Raw genomic sequence first — 19,503 nt, forward strand, 5'->3', positions numbered from 1 at the left:
AGAAATAGGCTAGATGCAACAAGGCCGTTTTTTAAATGAACGTTATTGTCGTCCTAAATGACCCACATAAAACACCCAATTCAAAGATGGTGATTTCTAAGGTACCTAATACGTAGTCAAAGTTTGAAGTTTATAACATTTGGCCGATAGTTAAAACTATGTCGCAACTACACAATAGAAAATTCTAAAAAATTTACTGCCTCCCGTCTGACTCTGTGATTGTACCGGTACAGTAGATGAGTTACATGATGAGACACTGCTAGCACACCAAGCAGACTAACTTTCCAAAGAGTTGCCAATAGTTTCATTACAGTGAGTTGCTGTCTGCTTGGCCATTGTGTTTTTGTCCTATCTTTGCCTCTTTTTATTACTAGGATATTATTCAGGTAAAAAGTATCGATTTTCAAGAGCCGCTATGAACAGTTTAATAAGGTAACGTTCAATATCCGTATCCCTGTTCTGTAAGACCTAAAATGATTCTAATCAGTTTTCACCTCCGAAATCTATATAGAAAAATTTCAATGGCCATGCCACTAACGGAAAGCCTTATGTCGCAAAGGACAATTTGTACAAACATCCGCTTCCCGACTTTCCTACAAGTTTCTTCCCCGCTGCTGTAATTATTCAGATAGCTTTAGTACATAAAAAAATAGTTACCACCTTGCAGTTTATACGGGAGTTTTCACTTTTAGTGCAGAGCCTTTAAAAAAAAAGAAAAAAATGGATCCCCAAATTCTCAAAGCTAGAGAAGAACGAAGAAGAAAAAGGCTTGAAAAGTCCATTAAAAAACTTGAAAAAAACACTAAACAATTGAAACCTATAGAAGAAATTGAATGGCCTATTAGCCTACAAAAACAAAAATCGTAAGTAAATAATGTTGTAACAACAGTAATAATCAGTCAGTATACATTTTAATTTTTTTATTAGGTTACGTGAACGAACAGAAACTGTATCACAACCACAACAGGGGCAGGAGATTCTGAAAGCTTGGCGCAGTTATAAATACCAGCAATCTTTGCAGGAAATGAAAATGATTGACCGGATTTCCTCTTCACAGATGCAAGCTCTAGAGCAGTTAAGGGCTATCTCCGAAGATCTTTACATTAAAGCAATACAGGTGAGAGTACCATTACATATTATGATTCATTTAATTCCATGTATTACCTCAATTCAGATGGATGACTCATTGTTGCCTTTTACTGCTGTTGGACCTAGCAGCACACCTCCAATTGTTGGTTATGACATACTAGATGGAGAGTACATTGATGAAACACCTAAGTGGAAATAACATCAGCTGGTGATGAATCCCCTTAGTAACACTCTTTCCCATGTTATCCAATGGCATTAAGATCATTTTTTCTGTGAAATGGTGTCTTGAAATGAAATGGAAATTACCATTAGAATTCAATTTTGTATTTTGTTGTAGATTAACATTAATACATGGGAATTCCTTAGTATTTCTACATTCACGATTTACAGATTTAATTTCTAGTTTGTAGAAACTGTTGTCGGCGTGGGGCGAGGGAAATTTTTCAAATACTACTATTTAAAAAAATAAAGAATCATTGATTTAGTTTATTCTTTTTTGTCGAATAATTTAGTATTATTCTATTCCTTATTTTGTTCGTTTGGAACTCGATTTTTTTCATGTTAAAAGTTCAGACTTCCAATCAATTTTAAACGCGATTTTGAATAATTCTTTGTTTTCTCTTTCTTCATTCGCTAGGCGTCAACGCCGGTTGGCTAAAACCCATGAGGCTCGGAGTCCCGCCCTAAACAGTTAAGGCAACCCAGAAAACTAATTCCCCATCCGGGTAGATTGGGTCGGCTTTATTGGGTCAATTGGGCCCCGGTAGTACCTAAATGTTAAATTTCACCAAGTTGTTGCATTTCGGTCGAAATTTGATTCGGTAACTCAATATTTGTTATTTTCTTCAAAAACACGAATCAAATGCCCTTTTTTCGTTATTCTTTATTGCTATCCATCTCATTTTTTTTAAATCCTGTTTTCCTTATTCGATAGCAAACTGGTTAGCATCCTTCAAAAGTTATTGAAATGACGATAGAAAAAAAAGACGATCAAAATTTAATTGGTTATTCGAGACGGCATCACAGCGAGAAAACCGCTCAAGCAGTATCTTTATCGAAATTGCACGAAAGTTGACATGCCGACAGTAGCTCAACTACCGATATGCAAGACTGCTTATATTTACAAACTTTTGACCTACAAGGATAGATATCTTTTCTCTAATTTACATCTGTAGACGTTTTGTAAAACCTCGGACGGAGCTTGTTAATACATTAGCCAGCACGTACACGACGATTTTTTTTCTCCAGCTGTATTGCTCAACGAGCAAATTTCGAACTCTCAGGGCACGTAAGGGCAGTACGAGAGTTAGAATCATTTTGAACTGCAGAATAAAGCTTTGGGAAGAGTACAAACTGAAAGGTAACAAGTGGTTCACATGAATTTCCTATATAACTAAACATTGGGCGACAGCCATGTGCTTTCATTGTACTTTTATGGATGCTGGACTTTAGAAATCAACAGCACGTGTGTTGTTGACAAATATTCAAAGGTGTAACTGAACAGCAATACGTGGCGTGAGAATGAAAGTGGAACTTTTGCGCTCAATTTTTAGAAGGCAAATTTGATTTTGGTTGGCATCACGCTACATCACTTCACGTTGCTCTGTTTTTCTACTGTAACTTGCATCATCCAAAGGAAGGGAGACGCCAGAAGGGTTCTTACCAAATTAAAGCATGACAAACATAATGACGACAGCAATCTTCGCAATATCTATACGACTAATCAACGGCGATTTGGGGTCAAAATCTGCAAACCGCTGGAATCACCTTTCACATACATCTTCTATGCTAAAAATAACTAGCAAGGATTGTATTTCTTATGTATACATGTACTGTAGATATCGAACTGTAAGCTTTCCTTGTGGAGTAGGTTTGAATTTCCCGCTCACGTATTCAGCATCCAACTTGCCGATTACTTGCTAAAGAAGTCTTAAGAAGCGATAGAAGGTCAAAATTCCATTTTCCGCACGTACTCATAAGAGATGGATACATAGTTTTAGATAATGTTTGTTTCTTTCTGGTTTGCGTTGCCTGGTTACAGCCAAACGGATGCTGGTAAATGATAAATATGGTCAACGTTCTTCAAAATGTAAATGAAAATTCATCTTAAGGTTAATCTGAGTACACAGATAACATAAAATATTCTTTGCATTAGATTTCCTGTATTGCTTTGGATACTAACGAAAGGAAGATGGACGTAACCTAAAAGATGATTGTAGGATAGATTATACCCTTTCGATATATATTCTTACGTGGAGATTTCAATAAAAATACCTTGAAGTGTTCTGCCAAAATGACAGGGAATTTGCATTCGTGCCTTTGTCTTCTAACGGTGCAAGATAAAGGACGAGCCCCGGAAAGTCCAATAGGACACTTCCAGAAAAATCTCACGTTTCACGGTTGAATAACAACAGCTTTATACAGATGAATACTAACGGCAATTACTGTGGTTTATCGAATAGGGAACCTCCCCTGTGGCCTGATCAAACCATGCCACAAACCCTACATGTTTTGTATAAACATACCGAGTTGAAGCCATGGAGGATCCTTAAAGTGTACCTTTACTTCAAGTGGTTAGCCCCTAAGCATCTAAAAATCAATTGCTGTATCATTTAGTTCGATTGGACCTGTATGAATGTCACTACTTGTGCCACTTTTGTTATATTTCGTGAAAGATGATACGTTGCGTGTTGCGCTCACACAGTTTATCTTAAAAACTAAATGTCTGCGTTTTCCGCGCGTGAACTCCATGACTCTGGGAAGCATTATAAAAAAAGCCGAAAATCTTGTTAATTTTGAATAAAGCGCATTTTTCTATTAGCCATCAACTATAGCCTTCGGATTTTAAGCAAGTCCATAGTTCGTAAATTGCCGATAAAAAATCGTTTTTTGTGTTTGAAGTCATTAAGAGCAACATGAGCCTGCTGATTGATAAATTATGTTGATCCCGAGCAAAGGTCTCACTGAAGGTCTAACACACTGGCGTTGAATGGAATGTAGAACCAAATGGGAAGTACAAAATCTAACCCAGTGATTGTGGAGAACGCGACGTGGCAACTAGAAACTGAAAAGAGATACTTTGCAGTACTGGGAAACTGATGATTGAGAAATAGTATTGTGCAAACAAAAAATAGCATCTCAGAAGCAAAATATTAAAAAACATTCTGTCGTTGCTAACTGGTTTTTCTTAATCAAGGTGAACACAGAACACGACAAGGTTAACAACGCCAATAAAACGTCATCACACGGACAAGTGGTATTACCCAAATCCGTTTCGAAATTCTGTTAGTCATTTCGGCACGCGCACACCACGTGCCCCATCGGTCGACCCCCTAGATCATCGCAACGTTCATCTTAAACGGCAAATAAGCAAATGCCTGGTTAGCAACGACGTAACATTCAGTCGGTAACGTCACACTCTCAGCAGTTCGATTTAATAAGGCGAGCGCAATAGGAATCTGTGCGCTCACTCTTTTATCAGCTTTCAAGCTGACATCACGTCACATGCCAAGGCGTTCACTTTTTACATGAGACGGGGTTATACCTTTTAGCATCATAGGCGTACCGTTACACTTGTCATGCATCAGAAGAACACGCATCCTTTCAAAAGTGCCGTCTGGCCTTTTTTCATCTCTGCGTTTTTCATTGTTTTTGTTAGCCGGTAGGTCACTCAAATCTGCTATATTGTATATCGTGTTTTTAAGTTTAATATTCGTGGTGACTCGTTTTAAATCATTTTGTTTATTTGCGTATTTTTAGTGCCCATGGTGCTCCTCGGTGCACCGCTTGTGCCGACAAGAAGGACTGTTTGCCTCCCAAGAATTGCATTTATGGCGTAGTTAAAGACTATTGCGGCCGGGATATCTGTGCAAAAGTAAGGACAATTGATTTCTTTTTTCGGAATGTTATGGGTGTCATTGAGTTTATATCTTTTGCACTTCGACTCCGGTTGCCTGTGTTAGATTTAAGGGCAGGTTATTTCTCCAAGTTATTAGATTGTAGATAGACAAACATGGCTCTGTACATGGGAAGTCCTTACAAAGGGATATACTCCCATCAAGAAATCCCAATGGAATTCGTTACGTTTGGTGACGTGACTTATCACTTGGTATAGTTAGTTCACTTAAATCATGCACGTATGCCACGTATTTGAAGACGTCGTACAGTATTTAAACAGGTGTGTGAAACGATCGGGAAATTAAATATTTTTCTATTTACCGAGAAGGTGACGTTATATTTATTTTTTTGCATGTCTGAAAAGAGGGCACGCGACTAACTACCCTCATTTGATTTTTAAAACCACAAGTATCATGTAGGTCACATAGTTGCAATACTGGAATTTTCCAGGAGAGTAGTGTACGTATTATAGCAAACAACTAACGAACACGAAGTTCGCATCCAATTTCGCAGATCCGCTGTAATGCTAAAGTGAGGGGGGTTCCCCACTCAAATTTGAATGAGACGAAACAAGAATCTCTTAACTGCTTTGCGTGCATTTTTCCCAGCATGTTAACCAAAACATTGCTCTACGTATTTTGTGAATATGAATGGAAAACTGTTTTTTTAACTTACTGTTCACCAACCGCTTGGCCAGTCTATCGTTTTATATCAAGGGTTAGTGATAGAGTAACTTAAAACCTCTTTTGACGCTCGTGTTTGTTTGGGTACCAGACAAAACTCAAGTTGCTGTAGAAACCAGACAACCGTCTACGAGCTCAAATTCTTCCATCAGACAAGGCTAGCAAAATTACCACAAAATATAGCCAAAAACAAGTCAAAGTGTTTGAAAAAATAAAAAAAAAATTAACAAAAGAGGCTGGACTAACATTTCTTATTTTATTCAAAATGTTTCAACGGCTATATTTAGACGCCTAACCAATTAGGGTAATCAAAATGGGTTTGCTCATTTCGGTAACTGGCAATTTTGTTTGTCGTTATTTTAGGGACAAATTGCAATAGCATGAATGTACGATGTCTACTGTCTGGTATTGGGTACTATAAAACAAACTTTGTGTGATTTAGAACGTTAGGCAGCTTCTTCTGCTGTATCGCGCTAGCGCTGTAGCGTACTGGCGCGCTAGTATTGCGACAAATATTCGTTGTATTTCAAAAACGATTATCTTAATGAAAAAAATAGCAATTGTCCCGGAATCAGCATTCAATTTAGAGTATATGCTGTGACATTCAACCGATTGCGATGAGTTTTAGTTTTTTCCGAAAAAAAATAATAAAGCCCGACTTTTATCAGTCGAGCTTATTTATTTGGGCTTATATTTTTTTTCGGCAAAAACTAAAACTCACCGGAATTGGTTGAATATCACAGAATACACCCAAAATTGAATGCTGACTCAAGGAAAATTGCTATTTTTTTCATTAAGTTAATTGTTGTTGAAATATGACGAATATTTGACGCAATGCTAGCGCGCCAGTACACTACAGCGCTAGCGCGATGCAGCAGAAATATTTGGTTCATTGTATGTTGATCGGCTCTTTAAGGCTTATAGAACGCTAGGCAAAACGCCCTCCTTAATTCAATTTCACCTCCAATTAACTTTATATGTTTTGTTTCAGGGACCAGGTCATCGTTGTGGAGGAAAATGGAATAGTCTTGGGACGTGCGGAGAAGGACTTTTTTGTTCATGCAACAGGTGTGGAGGATGTTCCTTGATTACACTAGAATGCTTCAACCTAACATGCATTTAGCAATAAACCGCAAAAGCCAACCAAACCGTCAGCTACTCAGTTCCACCAAATATTACTCCGTCACCATTCTTGCAAACCGTCCTCGGATACTGTTCGCCTAGTAACGAGACATGTGATATAATATTTTTTTATTTTATCCACATTCTGCATTATGCTTGTTCTCTATTCTATAAGTAATATTATATCAAATAAAAAATTCAATTTCTTACTTGTGTCCTGTTCAGTTTTTTTTTGTTTGTTTTTCTTCTTCGTTTTTTCTTTAACCAGCATAATGGATATTTGTTTCATGGGCCACTTGAAACGGAGATGTGCATGTTAGACGTCGTGCTGTTGCAACTTATCATATCACATTTCATGATGTCACGTATATTTCACATATCATGATGTCACATATCCTGTCACATACATATGATTAACTATCAAATTAACTACGTAGCCAAGTGATTTCTACTTGGACGTAGCAAATAGTTAAATGCAATTAAAGAAAATCCAAATTGGCGGCAGTTGAAAAGAGTCGTCCAGATAAAATGGATAAAATAAAAACCTAGTTTTTGATTTTGCCACCGCATAACGTTTCCGATTGAGGCATACAGCTCAGACTTGAATTTTGACTTCTTAAAACCATTACACAACGGTGCTGCTTTTGTTATCAAAAAGGGGTTTTCCGATCGAATGAAAGATAAGCGTGATTTCGAATGAACCCAAACAGGTATTCCTTATTCTGATCTTTTTTGAATTTTTTTCTAATTTAAAATATGAAAAGAAAAAGTAAACATCCCGGGATCAACCAATCACAACATGTCACGAGTATAATGGCCTCTTCCAACGAAAAAATTTTCCATAGAAATTCCCTGGCGATCGATATCTAATTTTGATTATCTTATATCTTGATTTTTGTCTGGGAATTCCCAGTCAACGCAGGAAATCGGTAAAGCGTCCTTAGTTTGGTTTTCTGTTACCATCTTATGTGGGAAAAGCCCCTCAGTACTGGTCGGAGGCTAGTGCCAAATACAAGCAGTGTACGCTAGCGACATAGTGGCTATACGGCGATACCTCAACGTCAAAAAATAGATATTTGGCGTGACGGGCCGCCACAGTAACATCCATAAAAACGCGCGCCAGAATATTCCGACTAGCCATACCATCACAACAGTGTGCAGAATCTTGCAGTTTTGCTCATTCGGTTTTGTTGTGTAACAGACGTAAATTAGGCAGAGAGGTAAGAACTAAAAAGAGCAATAAAAATTGCTAGCTCAGAAAAAATTAAGTTTTAAAAAATTCCCACAACTATTTCCACTTTAGCAGAAAAAACCACATTACACCATCCCCAGACCGTGTTACTTAGCAAAGGAGCGAGTTTCTGACAACCAGAATGGATGCATTTTTAAAAACCGGAAAGCTCTCCAATCAACCGAAGGAAAGTGGAACATCCTCGGCTTCTGAGTCTCTACAACGGAAACGAGGTTCCTTAATACCTTGGGTGGAAAAATAGTAAAACAAGTTTTTGGTTTCAAAGCTTAAGACGAACAATTGTATGCAATGTGTATTTGTACCATAGCCGTCCTAGAACAATCAATGAAGTTTCATACCAAGAGGAAGTAGTTGCTGTACTTCAGAAATCCCTTCAAGGAGCTGATCTTCCTAATCTCCTGTTCTACGGTCCTCCTGGTACTGGTAAAACTAGCACAATATTGGCAGCTGCTAGGGAGCTGTTTGGTGACATTTACAAGGAGAGGTTGTAACTGACATTCCAGTCTCCTAATATTGTCTTCATAATTGTTTGTTTTCATTTGGATTTTTCATTTGTTTTTAGAGTTTTGGAACTGAATGCATCGGATGAACGAGGTATTCAAGTTGTAAGAGAAAAAGTAAAAAATTTCTCCCAGAGGACTGTTAGCTCAATGAGACCTGAGTGAGTTAACAAAGGAACAATTGCTGGAACAAATTTTATTATGTAATTTTTACCATTTCACAGTGGAAAACCATGCCCTCCTTTCAAAATCATTATTTTGGACGAAGCCGATTCCATGACAGGTGCGTTAACTTTTATTTAAAAAATCCTTTAAATAATTGCATAATGGTAAATAAATAAGTTTGCTTCTTTTCCTTGTATCAGAAATATTGTAAAATTTGGTTAAAGGGCCCATAATTTACGTTTTCTGATAGGTGCTGCACAGGCGGCTCTTCGTCGTACAATGGAAAAGGTGAACTTTTCTAAAGTTTTAATACTGTGAAATTTTTTTCCTTGCTGTAGCTTTCACTGCCATCTAAGAATTATTAAGTAGATGACTTAGGGCATTACCTTTATTTAGTTCTTTATAGAATTAGGTGGTGTTCTGATAAAAAAAACGTAACTAAATACTTATCGTTTTCTTTAGGAAACGAAATCTACGCGATTTTGCCTTATCTGCAACTATGTTAGCCGAATAATAGAACCGTTGACATCACGCTGCTCCAAGTTCCGGTTTAAACCATTGCGTATGATTCTGTAGAAACAGACCCGTTGAAAATGTATTAATAATTTATAAATTTAAACTGAAACTAGCTCGCGATATTCTGGTAAAAAGGTTGGGCGAAATATGTGAATTTGAAAGTATGGCTTGTACAGGAGAAGTTTTGGAAAGTTTGATTGAAGGTACGAAATATTTTCTCCATAAAAATCCTTTTGTACGTTTGATTACTTAATATTTCCTTTTATTGAAATCACTAACTGTGTTAATAGCATCTGAAGGAGACCTACGTAGAGCAATAACTTTTCTTCAATCAATCGCAAACGTGACAGTGGAAGCAGGCCCAACCATTGAAGATATTCATGAAATTACTGGCGTAAGAATTTTTAATGCCACTTATTTTTAAAATTTTCTATTACTTAATACGGTATCTGTTGATTGTTTTAAAGAGGGTACCGAACCACTGGATCGAAGGCTTACTGGAAAAATGTGCTACCGGATCATATGATACGATCCAATCATATATTTGCAAATTCTCGGCCGAAGGATTTTCAGTTTCTCAGCTTCTTAATCAGTTGCATGAACGAATCATCTTTTCAACCGAGTTTTCCGCAAAACAGAAGAACTTGATTTGTGAAAAAGTGGCGGTAAAATTAATTTAACTAAGAGAACTCAGTGTTACTTGCTTCTCACAGCCTGTTATAACGCTTCTGTTAATGCTTGGTGTTTGATTTAGATTTGCGATCATCGTTTGGCGGAAGGAGCTGATGAACAACTTCAGTTGTTGGATCTTAGCTGTACTATTATGATTTCTTATCAATAGATGTTTACAATAAACCAACTCTGGCGGCAATGTTTCATTAGAATTATTTGTAATTTTGATAACTTTTTATAATTCGAAAAAGAAATGCAACAAAAGTGTTTTTCTCTGCGCAGTTCCCCACAATGTTTTCCGGGTTATACGCTTTCAAAAGTACTCGATTTACTATTGATAATCCCCCATTTGCCATTACTGTATTGAATCGCAAGAAAAAGCCCCGCCCGTTTTGGGAGGGACAAGACCATTCCACGCTGTTGCTCCACGGTATACAGTCTCCTCCATAAATGTCGGAATCCACTCCTCCAAGGGCGGCAAAGTTTTTGTGCCGCTGCTATGTTTGCAAAACGTTGTTTTCTACCCTCGCCCAGCGGCTTACACAAAAAAGAGTAGGCTATTCCTCCATGCCGTTGCAGCTAAATTAACCGTAAATAAAAACTGCAGCGATCATAAAATTTTCCCGCCATTCGGAGAGGTTCAAGCTCGCATGTTTACAAGAGGCAAGTGGACCAGTACATGTTGTGCCGGAGCCCAGGTGTCTCGTGATTACCGCATCCCGTTGAACCGTTCAACTGTATTTATAATTGGAATTGGAATTTTGTGGCTGTACCATCGACAGGTTTTATTTTCATACCGCTACCATGAGTGATCTGGATAGTGGTGACGACATATTTGGAGAAACCAAAAACACCTCAAATTGGGATAAGGAAAAAGATCCAAACGGCTTGAACGAGGAAATAGATAAAACAGATGTTTCACGTAAGTCAATCATGCAAATGTATTTAAGCATTTCGTGTCGATTGCTTTTCATTCTGTTGTTCTTCAATCTATTTGATTAGATTCCAAAAGTGAAAAAAAGGACAACTCAACCAAAACAAGGAAACTTGTCAGAAACCCACAGTTAAAGCTTGACACAAGCAGGTAATACCAGTGCTATTATTATATTGTTTCAATATTATGTTACGTGCTGATTGTGAATAGAATTTGTGGTGAAAGAGGAATAAAAGCTGTCATGGCTGATTTTCGTACAGTAAAGCTGGGAGGAAAAGGATATGAAAAATCCGATCTTGAAACCATTCTCTCCAAAATGGAACATTGGGCTCATCGTTTGTTCCCAAAGCTACCCTTTGATGATTGTGTGGAGAGTGTAGCAAAACTAGGGAATACTAAACATGTACAGGTGATATTCTTCTAATTTTCTATGTTATAAGTCAGCTTAATAGTTGTTTTATTTTCACATGCCTAGGTGTATATGAAGAAATTTCGCATGGAAGAATCAGAAATTGAAGCAATGGTTGAGGAAAGTGTGATAAACACAGATTCACAGTTTGACAATATCATGGAACAGGCAACCAAAGAATGTAGTACCGTTTTTTCTCAACCTTCCCAGTCAGTCATGAGGACAACTGTAACTGAAGACCAGCAGTTGAGAATGGCTGAAAACAAAAGAAGGGCAGAAGAGAGAAGAAAATCAAAGTTGTTGCAAAACAGCTTGTTGTGTAGTGACCAGTGTCAAAGTGAAAAGTCCCCTTCAGAAGTGTTAACCACATCAGAACAGCCAAAGGATAATCATATTACTGAAATTGCTGAAGATAGCAGTGAACTCCTGGATGTTGATACATTTCTTGAAAATTTGCCTCAATAATTGTCACTCTTTTAAAATAAAAAAGGTAACTGCAAATGTTTGTGTGAAATTATCAAAAAAAGAAAAACTTTACTGTAGGTTTCTATCAAGGATTGGCTTGTGTTACGTAGACTCTGACACATAAGAAATCTGTGATGGGGATGATTTTTAACATTCTCTAGCCTGGAGCTATACCAGAAAGCCTCATCCTGTATGTAAAGTCCCTTAAACAACATCTGAACCTGCAAATTTTACGTTTGCTGATATGGAAGAAGGAACTATTTTTTAGGAGCAGTTGGTTTAAGGTTTTTCAAGCTATTCTTTGATATCTAGCACATTTTTTACCGTTGTTCCCAAAAGGCCAATATACCCCGTTTGAAGCCATTTTTTGCATTCGCCTACCCAAAGGTGCCTCCTAATGTATGCCTTGGGTTTGCGGGGTTCTACAAGAGAAAAGCACATGTCTGGATATTATGTAATGTTATACTATAGATATCTGAAAACCGATTCTGTTATAACCCAGATGTCAGTCTGTGGTGGTGTTGAAATGGAAATATGAAATCAAAAGATATGGACATCAACCAACTGTGAAAAGCGAGCACTCAGCTAATACCTTCAAGTGGAAATATTAGATTCGGTAACGAAACTTGACTTGAATGTGACTCGTGAAACTGTTTGTACAAAAATGACGAATTTGTACATGACGAATCCTGATTTTTCATAATACGGCGCAATTCTCCATCAACAAAGTGTGGTTGCACCTGATAGCCACTCGGTGGCTACAAGCAATCAGGCTAATCAAATTTCTAGTCTGTTTTTCTTTTACCTTTCCATGACCGTAAAAATACTAGATGACTATTTTGTAAAAATACACCGAATTTACGCAGCGTATGGAACTTTTGGTGTTGTTGGATACAGACATTATTTCCTTTGTATTTTGACCGCTGTTTAGAAATGGAACCTACAAGCACAGCGAAGTCCTTCAAGTGGGAAATCAGACGAATCAAGGATTCATCCGATACTCAGGTTGGCCAAGGTATCGAAGAGCGATAGCCTTGCGGTGACTAGTGTACCGCATTAGTGACACGGGACAAACATCCAGGATAAATAACAAAGAACTTGATAATTTTGATCCTTCCTTCATTAAGTAATGTCTGAGCTGAATTCAGTTGTTCATGAGGATTTTGGTCCGAATTTTCGCGTTCTCAAGAGGAATGACCAGACATGTGAACTACAGACAATAATTCGTGACAGGTGTTTATGTTTCTATCGTTTTTAGAAACTTTAACTGTTTAGTTTTCATAGGATTATAGTGGACTCTGTGTGAACTAAAAATAGTTTACAATTTGTTGCACAATTAAGAACTGTGCCACTTTTGTATGTCAGTACTGATAACCCATTTAAGAAGTTTCTTCAATTTCTACATTCAATATTCAAATTCTGCAATTTTTTCAGCCAACTAACAACTATTTATTGTTTCGTTCATAAATCTTATAGGAACACTAGTCGGAATGATTTCAAATTTTATGCTGACAGATTGGTACACAAAGCTTTCATTTAGATTTCTGGACATTCTCATCTCTAAAATTTTCTGTATAGATTCGTCTTGTGATTGAAGAAAGTTTGAACCAACTTCCTTACACACCTTGCACAGTTGTAACTCCCATAGGTTTTCCATATGATGGCTTGCAGTTTGAAAAGGGAAACTGTGGAGTATCAATTGTCAGAAGTGGAGAAGCAATGGAACAGGTATGTATGTCCAAAAGCTTATGAAGACATCTTTCCTATTTTTGTAAATTTTCTATTTTAATAGTTTGCCTTTCATTAAAAGGGACTTAGGGATTGCTGTAGATCAATGAGAATTGGGAAAATTTTGATCGACTCAGATCATGATACCCATGAAGCTAAAGTTGTTTATGCCAAGTTTCCTGAAGACATTGCCCAAAGAAAAGTTCTTCTTATGTATCCAATCATGAGTGAGTATTTAAATATTAATGGTATGCCTATTAGTAAAGTACTAGTAAAAACAGCCTATGTGGTTTGAAATTGGTGTTTGCATAATCCACCCTACTTTCGTGCTTTACCGGTTAAAAAATTCTAAGAGTAAATCTATATTCATCTTACCAGGCACCGGCAATACTGTCGTTAAAGCAGTTAGCGTTCTAAAGGACCATTCGGTGCTGGAGGAAAATATAGTCCTTGCTAACCTTTTCTGTACTCCACCAGCTACCCAAACAATAGTAACAGCCTTTCCTCAGGTAAATGTTGAGATACATCTAAATTTGAACAAACATTAATTTCTGTTCATATAGATGAAAATCTTGACTTCTGAAATTCATCCAGTTGCACCTAATCACTTTGGACAGAAATACTTTGGAACTGATTAAATACAATTTGACAAACACACTCGAACAGTCTGTTACAATTTTCTGTTGGTTAAGTAGCAAAGCAGTGTACACCAATACTTTTTACTTTTAGCCTTCTCACTTTTTCATTTTAGGCTAAATCCTAGATATGACATTAAATACATGGTAAGACATTATTTCTGGTGAGTTTCATCCAATTCCATGAGATGTTATATTTTGCTGATTTTGACAAAAGTGGAAAGGCTTATTGCCTTCCTACTTTTTCAATTTTGGCTAAAATTTAGAAATCCTTAAAATACATGATTTTGATAGAGAATTCAATGAGGATCATGAAAACCAATATAGTTTTTATGTGCGACTTATAGTTTTTTAGTTAGCCTAGTTTGATTGATATTTCCAGCATCGAAATCTATTTTTACGATATTTCTGTTAACAGATGGCGTTGGCGATAGTAAACAAACAAAAATCTCTTTAATTGCGTTTTATTCGGAAACTTCACCCCTAAATGAAAAACTAAGGCTATATTCTGAATCAGCGTTCAACACTGATTATTTCTGGTGAGTTTCATCCAATTCCATGAGATGTTATATTTTGCTGATTTTGACAAAAGTGGGAAGGCTATTATGGCAATCCGTTTTACATAAAAAAAAAAAAAAAAAAAAAAAATGGCGGAAAAAAAAAAAATCGCACTTTTTTCTCTTTTTTCTACCCGTAGCCATCTATCAGTCGGTTTCGTTATTACAGGCATGTAAGCAATTTGAGTTAATTGTATCCCATTAGCAGTTAATTGAGTAGCGTGGCTGGAGAACAACGCGTGGCTGGAGGAACAATTGAAAAATGGATAAGATAATAAAACAAAAAAATGGTAAGTATAAACATTATTGTATTGGTTTTCAATTATTAATTATTGTTTATTAGATCAAATTATGAAGCTGCAGGCCCAATTATTGGAACAACACAAAATATTAGATAACAGCAAAGCTAAGGATGGTAAGGCCTAATATGTAATGATTCTATTTATTTGCTTTTATTCATTTGTGTTTTGTAGCTCAAATTTTGAGTCTACAAGCTCAGCTAGGGGAAAAGAACAAATTGGAACAGAACAGTTTCCAAACAGTGAAGGAGGTTTTTCCAAACTCATCCCTTACTGAACATGAGGATGAATTGGCATTAGGCGAACACAGTCAGGTACCTAAACTTTTCAAATAAGAATTCAAAATAAGTATAGAATTTTAACAAACAATTATTTATTATTTAGTTATTCAGTCTACCACCTGACAGTGTGTTAAAGTTAAATTCTGTTAGTGCTGCATTAAAAGAATTGTTAGTAATAAGTCCATGCAGCGAAGGAAGTGAACAATTGTGGGACCGTATTTGGGCTGAAAAATGGGTGTGGTAAGGAAACCCAGAAATAGCACGAGTTCAACATAAAACATAAATTAGGTACTTTTCGGTTTTTTGTCTATCGAAAAAGTATTTTTAATGCTATTATTTTGCATTCACAGAATTTTAGTGGGGGATCAAGTCAAGTCTGGAAGTGTTACAGGATGGAAGAGTGAGCCTACAGTTGAAAAACACTGAAAGCGCATTACCATTAAGGTATGAGGTAAAGTAATAGAGTATGCAAATTGTCTAATGAGAAGTACCATCTTGTGTGAATGAATCCTGTGTAACAGCAATCCTTTATAGTTCTGTCACAGCTAGAAGCCTCAAATAATTCTGCTTCTCTTGCTAAAGAACAACTTGTCCTTTACGTTCAGAGTGTTGGTGAAGCTGGGTACTTAAATGGCCCTAAAGATGTTTCATTTCGTTGGCATTGCAGCAATGAACATCATACATGGACTTTTTAGGTATGAAAGGAATTTTCTTGAAAATTTTTTGAATTTATGACAAAGCATTTCTCCTGCTTTTTGCCAACCATGTCTAATCTAAAAAAAAAATTTTATCCAATAGGAAAGGATTTTCAGCATACTGGGAACACAACTATCAACAATGCAACATTCTAGGGGTGCTATTTTATCATTTAAGAGCCTTATACAATGATTTTCATCTGCAATTTGTATGGCCTTTCCCAAGCTTCTGCCAGCAATTGAATCTATAAGTCATGTAAGTCACATGAGCAACAATTGAGATGCTTAATGGTGTTTTTCTTTTCTCAGCATAGGTTAATAGTAACATTGGATCTGAAAAGATTCTTGGTTGGGGCAAGACACTGAATAAATTGTATTGATTGGATGGATGACATGACATTGCTATACTTAATTCGATTCCCCAGACGGTATTTGATATTAAAAAAATTGAAGTGCATATCTGGGCTCCCTTCTTTTCTGAAGCCCCGTTTCCCCTTGACTCATAATAAGCCCGTAGGGGGTCATGCCCCTACTGTACGGTATATATAAAAACAACATATACCGAGGTTTGGAGGGCTCTGGCCGGAAAGGGGACGTGGGGTGCCGCTTCGTCCGATGATGTGTTCACGGAGGGTGACGTGGCTGCCCACAAATCCGAACTAAAGGTTAATCGCTCCTGTAAAAATGTTCCAAATCTTCAGCTCTTCTTCCGGCTTCTCTTAGCCAATCACCGGGTAATCTCCCCGGTGGGTCAACAAGGCAGTGTCTCCCCCTGCCTGGGTTGACGGCAACTTTTGAAAGGGCTATTGTGCCTTTTTAAAGTTGCAAAAATAATTGTAATGTGCAGAAAATTGTCAATAAATTTTTTTTTATAAAATGTTTTTTGCAAAATTTTTTTCTTTCATTGTCTGTGTTCACACATTTGTTGTTTCGCTTTGTTCACACATTACATTTATCAACTTTTTTTTTTATTTAGCTTGCTCAATTCATTTTTATGGTTTTTGCCACCGTTGTATCGCTTATCTGTTAGTATTCAATTAGTATTTATTACACTTCTTGAATTCTTGAACTTAGACAAGGAACAACGTGTAATACCTGGATATTTTCTGAAGTAATTTTATACTTGTAGATTTTTTTACTGGTATGGGAATCGATCCCCAGACATTCAGCGTACAACGCCGATGCTCTAACATTGAGCCACGAGATATATCTATCATATTATATCTTTTATGGCATATCATATGTTATAGTCTAGGATGTTTATGTAGTCTTTCACAAGTATATATTTATCTTTTTATAGCTTTCAAAATGTTCATAGCTCTGTGGTAGAGCATTCAGCTGCGGTAACTGTTACCCTGGGTTCAAACCTTAATAGATGTATAAAGATCTACGTTTCAATTTTATTCAAAGTGTAAATGCAAGTCCGCAAGCGACTAGAAAAAAGCTAACCTGTCATCATATGATTCATGGCTCATTGGTATAGCATCGGCGCGGTATGCCGATCATCCAGGGTTCGATCCCTGAATAATAATAGAATGCTTACAGATAAACGATAAACCAATGGAAACAATGCTTACCATTAAAGGTGACAAAACAAATAAAGCATAGCAAAAAAAAAAAAAATTGATAAATGTAATGTATGAACACAGCTAACAAAGACAATGAAAGTAACACATTTTGCAAAAAATATTTTATAAAAAAAATTTTATTGACAATTCTCTGCACATTACAATTATCTTTGCAACTTTAAAAAGGCACAATAGCCCTTTCAAAAGTTGCCGTCAACCCAGGCAGGGGGAGACACTGCCTTGTTGACCCACCGGGGAGATTACCCGGTGATTGGCTAAGAGAAGCCGGAAGAAGAGCTGAAGATTTGGAACATTTTTACAGGAGCGATTAACCTTTAGTTCGGATTTGTGGGCAGCCACGTCACCCTCCGTGAACACATCATCGGACTAAGCGGCACCCCACGTCCCCTTTCCGGCCAGAGCCCTCCAAACCTCGGTATATGTTGTTTTTATATATACCGTACAGTAGGGGCATGACCCCCTACGGGCTTATTATGAGTCAAGGGGAAACGGGGCTTCAGAAAAGAAGGGAGCCCAGATATGCACTTCAATTTTTTAAATATCAAATACCGTCTGGGGAATCGAATTAAGTATAGCAATGTCATGTCATCCATCCAATCAATACAATTTATTCAATGTCTTGCCCCAACCAAGAATCTTTTCAGATCCAATGTTACTATTAACCTATGCTGAGAAAAGAAAAACACCATTAAGCATCTCAATTGTTGCTCATGTGACTTACATGACTTATAGATTCAATTTCTGGCAGAAGCTTGGGAAAGGCCATACAAATTGCAGATGAAAATCATTGTATAAGGCTCTTGAATGATAAAATTGCACCCCTAGAATGTTGCATTGTTGATAGTTGTGTTCCCAGTATGCTGAAAATCCTTTCCTATTGGATAATTTTTTTTTTAGATTAGACATGGTTGGCAAAAAGCAGAAGAAATGCTTTGTCATAAATTCAAAAAATTTTCAAGAAAATTCCTTTCATACCTAAAAGTCCATGTATGATGTTCATCGCTGCAATGCCAACGAAATGAAACATCTTTAGGGCCATTTAAGTACCCAGCTTCACCAACACTCTGAACGTAAAGGACAAGTTGTTCTTTAGCAAGAGAAGCAGAATTATTTGAGGCTTCTAGCTGTGACAGAACTATAAAGGATTGCTGTTACACAGGATTCATTCACACAAGATGGTACTTCTCATTAGACAATATGCATACTCTATTACTTTACCTCATACCTTAATGGTAATGCACTTTCAGTGTTTTTCAACTGTAGGCTCACTCTTCCATCCTGTAACACTTCCAGACTTGACTTGATCCCCCACTAAAATCCTGTGAATGCAAAATAATAGCACTAAAAATACTTTTTCAATAGACAAAAAACCGAAAAGTACCTAATTTATGTTTTATGTTGAACTCGTGCTATTTCTGGGTTTCCGTACCACACCCATTTTCAGCCCAAATACGGTCCCACAATTGTTCACTTCCTTCGCTGCATGGACTTATTACTAACAATTCTTTTAGTGCAGCACTAACAGAATTTAACTTTAACACACTGTCAGGTGGTAGACTGAATAACTAAACAATAAATAATTGTTTGTTAAAATTCTATACTTATTTTGAATTCTTATTTGAAAAGTTTAGGTACCTGACTGTGTTCGCCTAATGCCAATTCATCCTCATGTTCAGTTAGGGATGAGTTTGGAAAAACCTCCTTCACTGTTTGGAAACTGTTCTGTTCCAATTTGTTCTTTTCCCCTAGCTGAGCTTGTAGACTCAAAATTTGAGCTACAAAACACAAATGAATAAAAGCAAATAAATAGAATCATTACATATTAGGCCTTACCATCCTTAGCTTTGCTGTTATCTAATATTTTGTGTTGTTCCAATAATTGGGCCTGCAGCTTCATAATTTGATCTAATAAACAATAATTAATAATTGAAAACCAATATAATAATGTTTATACTTACCATTTTTTTGTTTTATTATCTTATCCATTTTTCAATTGTTCCTCCAGCCACGCGTTA

General features: G+C 36.8%; 6 protein-coding genes and 2 long non-coding RNA genes across 8 annotated transcripts; 7 read left to right on the forward strand and 1 right to left on the reverse strand.

Annotated features, from left to right (window-relative positions):
* The first annotated feature begins 297 nt into the window (after positions 1–297).
* Positions 298–1,457, forward strand: LOC130692909 (large ribosomal subunit protein mL40-like). Its single transcript, XM_057516003.1, has 5 exons — positions 298–432; positions 512–616; positions 693–863; positions 928–1,117; positions 1,175–1,457. The coding sequence occupies exons 1-5, from the start codon at positions 416–418 to the stop codon at positions 1,286–1,288; spliced, it is 597 nt and encodes a 198-aa protein (XP_057371986.1). The 5' UTR covers positions 298–415; the 3' UTR covers positions 1,289–1,457.
* Positions 1,458–4,485: 3,028 nt separating this feature from the next.
* LOC130692915 (neuroparsin-A-like) lies at positions 4,486–7,004 on the forward strand. Its single transcript, XM_057516011.2, has 3 exons — positions 4,486–4,750; positions 4,849–4,963; positions 6,661–7,004. Exons 1-3 carry the CDS (start codon positions 4,668–4,670, stop codon positions 6,790–6,792), a joined length of 330 nt encoding a protein of 109 aa, XP_057371994.1. The 5' UTR covers positions 4,486–4,667; the 3' UTR covers positions 6,793–7,004.
* An 809-nt stretch (positions 7,005–7,813) lies between these two features.
* On the forward strand, positions 7,814–10,095 carry LOC130692899 (replication factor C subunit 4-like). Its single transcript, XM_057515994.2, has 11 exons — positions 7,814–8,011; positions 8,095–8,283; positions 8,351–8,527; positions 8,606–8,704; positions 8,768–8,826; positions 8,959–8,996; positions 9,171–9,270; positions 9,338–9,427; positions 9,515–9,618; positions 9,692–9,889; positions 9,979–10,095. The coding sequence occupies exons 2-11, from the start codon at positions 8,165–8,167 to the stop codon at positions 10,063–10,065; spliced, it is 1,071 nt and encodes a 356-aa protein (XP_057371977.1). The 5' UTR covers positions 7,814–8,011; positions 8,095–8,164; the 3' UTR covers positions 10,066–10,095.
* A 337-nt stretch (positions 10,096–10,432) lies between these two features.
* On the forward strand, positions 10,433–11,740 carry LOC130692903 (TIMELESS-interacting protein-like). The gene is made up of 4 exons (XM_057515998.2): positions 10,433–10,818; positions 10,899–10,980; positions 11,041–11,239; positions 11,306–11,740. The coding sequence occupies exons 1-4, from the start codon at positions 10,701–10,703 to the stop codon at positions 11,702–11,704; spliced, it is 798 nt and encodes a 265-aa protein (XP_057371981.1). The 5' UTR covers positions 10,433–10,700; the 3' UTR covers positions 11,705–11,740.
* A 979-nt stretch (positions 11,741–12,719) lies between these two features.
* Positions 12,720–14,087, forward strand: LOC130692907 (uracil phosphoribosyltransferase homolog). Its single transcript, XM_057516001.2, has 6 exons — positions 12,720–12,937; positions 13,181–13,223; positions 13,283–13,432; positions 13,515–13,659; positions 13,811–13,941; positions 13,996–14,087. Exons 1-6 carry the CDS (start codon positions 12,834–12,836, stop codon positions 14,068–14,070), a joined length of 648 nt encoding a protein of 215 aa, XP_057371984.1. The 5' UTR covers positions 12,720–12,833; the 3' UTR covers positions 14,071–14,087.
* A 695-nt stretch (positions 14,088–14,782) lies between these two features.
* Positions 14,783–15,175, forward strand: LOC130692914 (uncharacterized). The gene is made up of 3 exons (XR_009420729.1): positions 14,783–14,914; positions 14,968–15,039; positions 15,098–15,175. It is a non-coding gene; the product is annotated as an uncharacterized LOC130692914 (long non-coding RNA).
* A 154-nt stretch (positions 15,176–15,329) lies between these two features.
* LOC132087833 (uncharacterized) lies at positions 15,330–16,606 on the forward strand. The gene is made up of 3 exons (XR_009420676.1): positions 15,330–15,492; positions 15,555–15,899; positions 16,003–16,606. It is a non-coding gene; the product is annotated as an uncharacterized LOC132087833 (long non-coding RNA).
* A 2,284-nt stretch (positions 16,607–18,890) lies between these two features.
* LOC130692920 (uncharacterized) lies at positions 18,891–19,388 on the reverse strand. The gene is made up of 3 exons (XM_059494732.1): positions 19,322–19,388; positions 19,124–19,263; positions 18,891–19,053 (listed from the first exon to the last, which is right to left on the reverse strand). Exons 1-3 carry the CDS (start codon positions 19,383–19,385, stop codon positions 18,898–18,900), a joined length of 360 nt encoding a protein of 119 aa, XP_059350715.1. The 5' UTR covers positions 19,386–19,388; the 3' UTR covers positions 18,891–18,897.
* Positions 19,389–19,503: the final 115 nt, after the last annotated feature.

The sequence above is a fragment of the Daphnia carinata genome, chromosome 3 (assembly GCF_022539665.2).
Source record: "Daphnia carinata strain CSIRO-1 chromosome 3, CSIRO_AGI_Dcar_HiC_V3, whole genome shotgun sequence".
NCBI classification, from domain to species: domain Eukaryota; kingdom Metazoa; phylum Arthropoda; class Branchiopoda; order Diplostraca; family Daphniidae; genus Daphnia; species Daphnia carinata.

Excerpts from the sequence above, each read along its gene's own strand:
- LOC130692903 (XM_057515998.2), top strand. The coding sequence starts at position 10,701 with ATGAGTGATCTGGATAGTGGTGACGACATATTTGGAGAAACCAAAAAC. Across the intron at positions 10,981-11,040 it reads TTAAAGCTTGACACAAGCAG|AATTTGTGGTGAAAGAGGAA; the intron begins GTAATACCAGTG and ends GATTGTGAATAG. Across the intron at positions 11,240-11,305 it reads GGAATACTAAACATGTACAG|GTGTATATGAAGAAATTTCG; the intron begins GTGATATTCTTC and ends TCACATGCCTAG.
- LOC130692920 (XM_059494732.1), bottom strand. The coding sequence starts at position 19,385 with ATGAAGCTGCAGGCCCAATTATTGGAACAACACAAAATATTAGATAAC. Across the intron at positions 19,264-19,321 it reads TAACAGCAAAGCTAAGGATG|CTCAAATTTTGAGTCTACAA; the intron begins GTAAGGCCTAAT and ends TGTGTTTTGTAG. Across the intron at positions 19,054-19,123 it reads CATTAGGCGAACACAGTCAG|TTATTCAGTCTACCACCTGA; the intron begins GTACCTAAACTT and ends TTTATTGTTTAG.
- LOC130692907 (XM_057516001.2), top strand. The coding sequence starts at position 12,834 with ATGTCTGAGCTGAATTCAGTTGTTCATGAGGATTTTGGTCCGAATTTT. Across the intron at positions 13,224-13,282 it reads AATTTTATGCTGACAGATTG|ATTCGTCTTGTGATTGAAGA; the intron begins GTACACAAAGCT and ends TTTTCTGTATAG. Across the intron at positions 13,660-13,810 it reads TCTTATGTATCCAATCATGA|GCACCGGCAATACTGTCGTT; the intron begins GTGAGTATTTAA and ends TCATCTTACCAG.
- LOC130692899 (XM_057515994.2), top strand. The coding sequence starts at position 8,165 with ATGGATGCATTTTTAAAAACCGGAAAGCTCTCCAATCAACCGAAGGAA. Across the intron at positions 8,705-8,767 it reads GTTAGCTCAATGAGACCTGA|TGGAAAACCATGCCCTCCTT; the intron begins GTGAGTTAACAA and ends ACCATTTCACAG. Across the intron at positions 9,271-9,337 it reads GTTCCGGTTTAAACCATTGC|CTCGCGATATTCTGGTAAAA; the intron begins GTATGATTCTGT and ends AACTGAAACTAG.
- LOC130692915 (XM_057516011.2), top strand. The coding sequence starts at position 4,668 with ATGCATCAGAAGAACACGCATCCTTTCAAAAGTGCCGTCTGGCCTTTT. Across the intron at positions 4,751-4,848 it reads TTCATTGTTTTTGTTAGCCG|TGCCCATGGTGCTCCTCGGT; the intron begins GTAGGTCACTCA and ends GCGTATTTTTAG. Across the intron at positions 4,964-6,660 it reads GCCGGGATATCTGTGCAAAA|GGACCAGGTCATCGTTGTGG; the intron begins GTAAGGACAATT and ends GTTTTGTTTCAG.
- LOC130692909 (XM_057516003.1), top strand. Across the intron at positions 617-692 it reads CAAGTTTCTTCCCCGCTGCT|TGCAGAGCCTTTAAAAAAAA; the intron begins GTAATTATTCAG and ends TTTCACTTTTAG. Across the intron at positions 1,118-1,174 it reads TTTACATTAAAGCAATACAG|ATGGATGACTCATTGTTGCC; the intron begins GTGAGAGTACCA and ends ACCTCAATTCAG.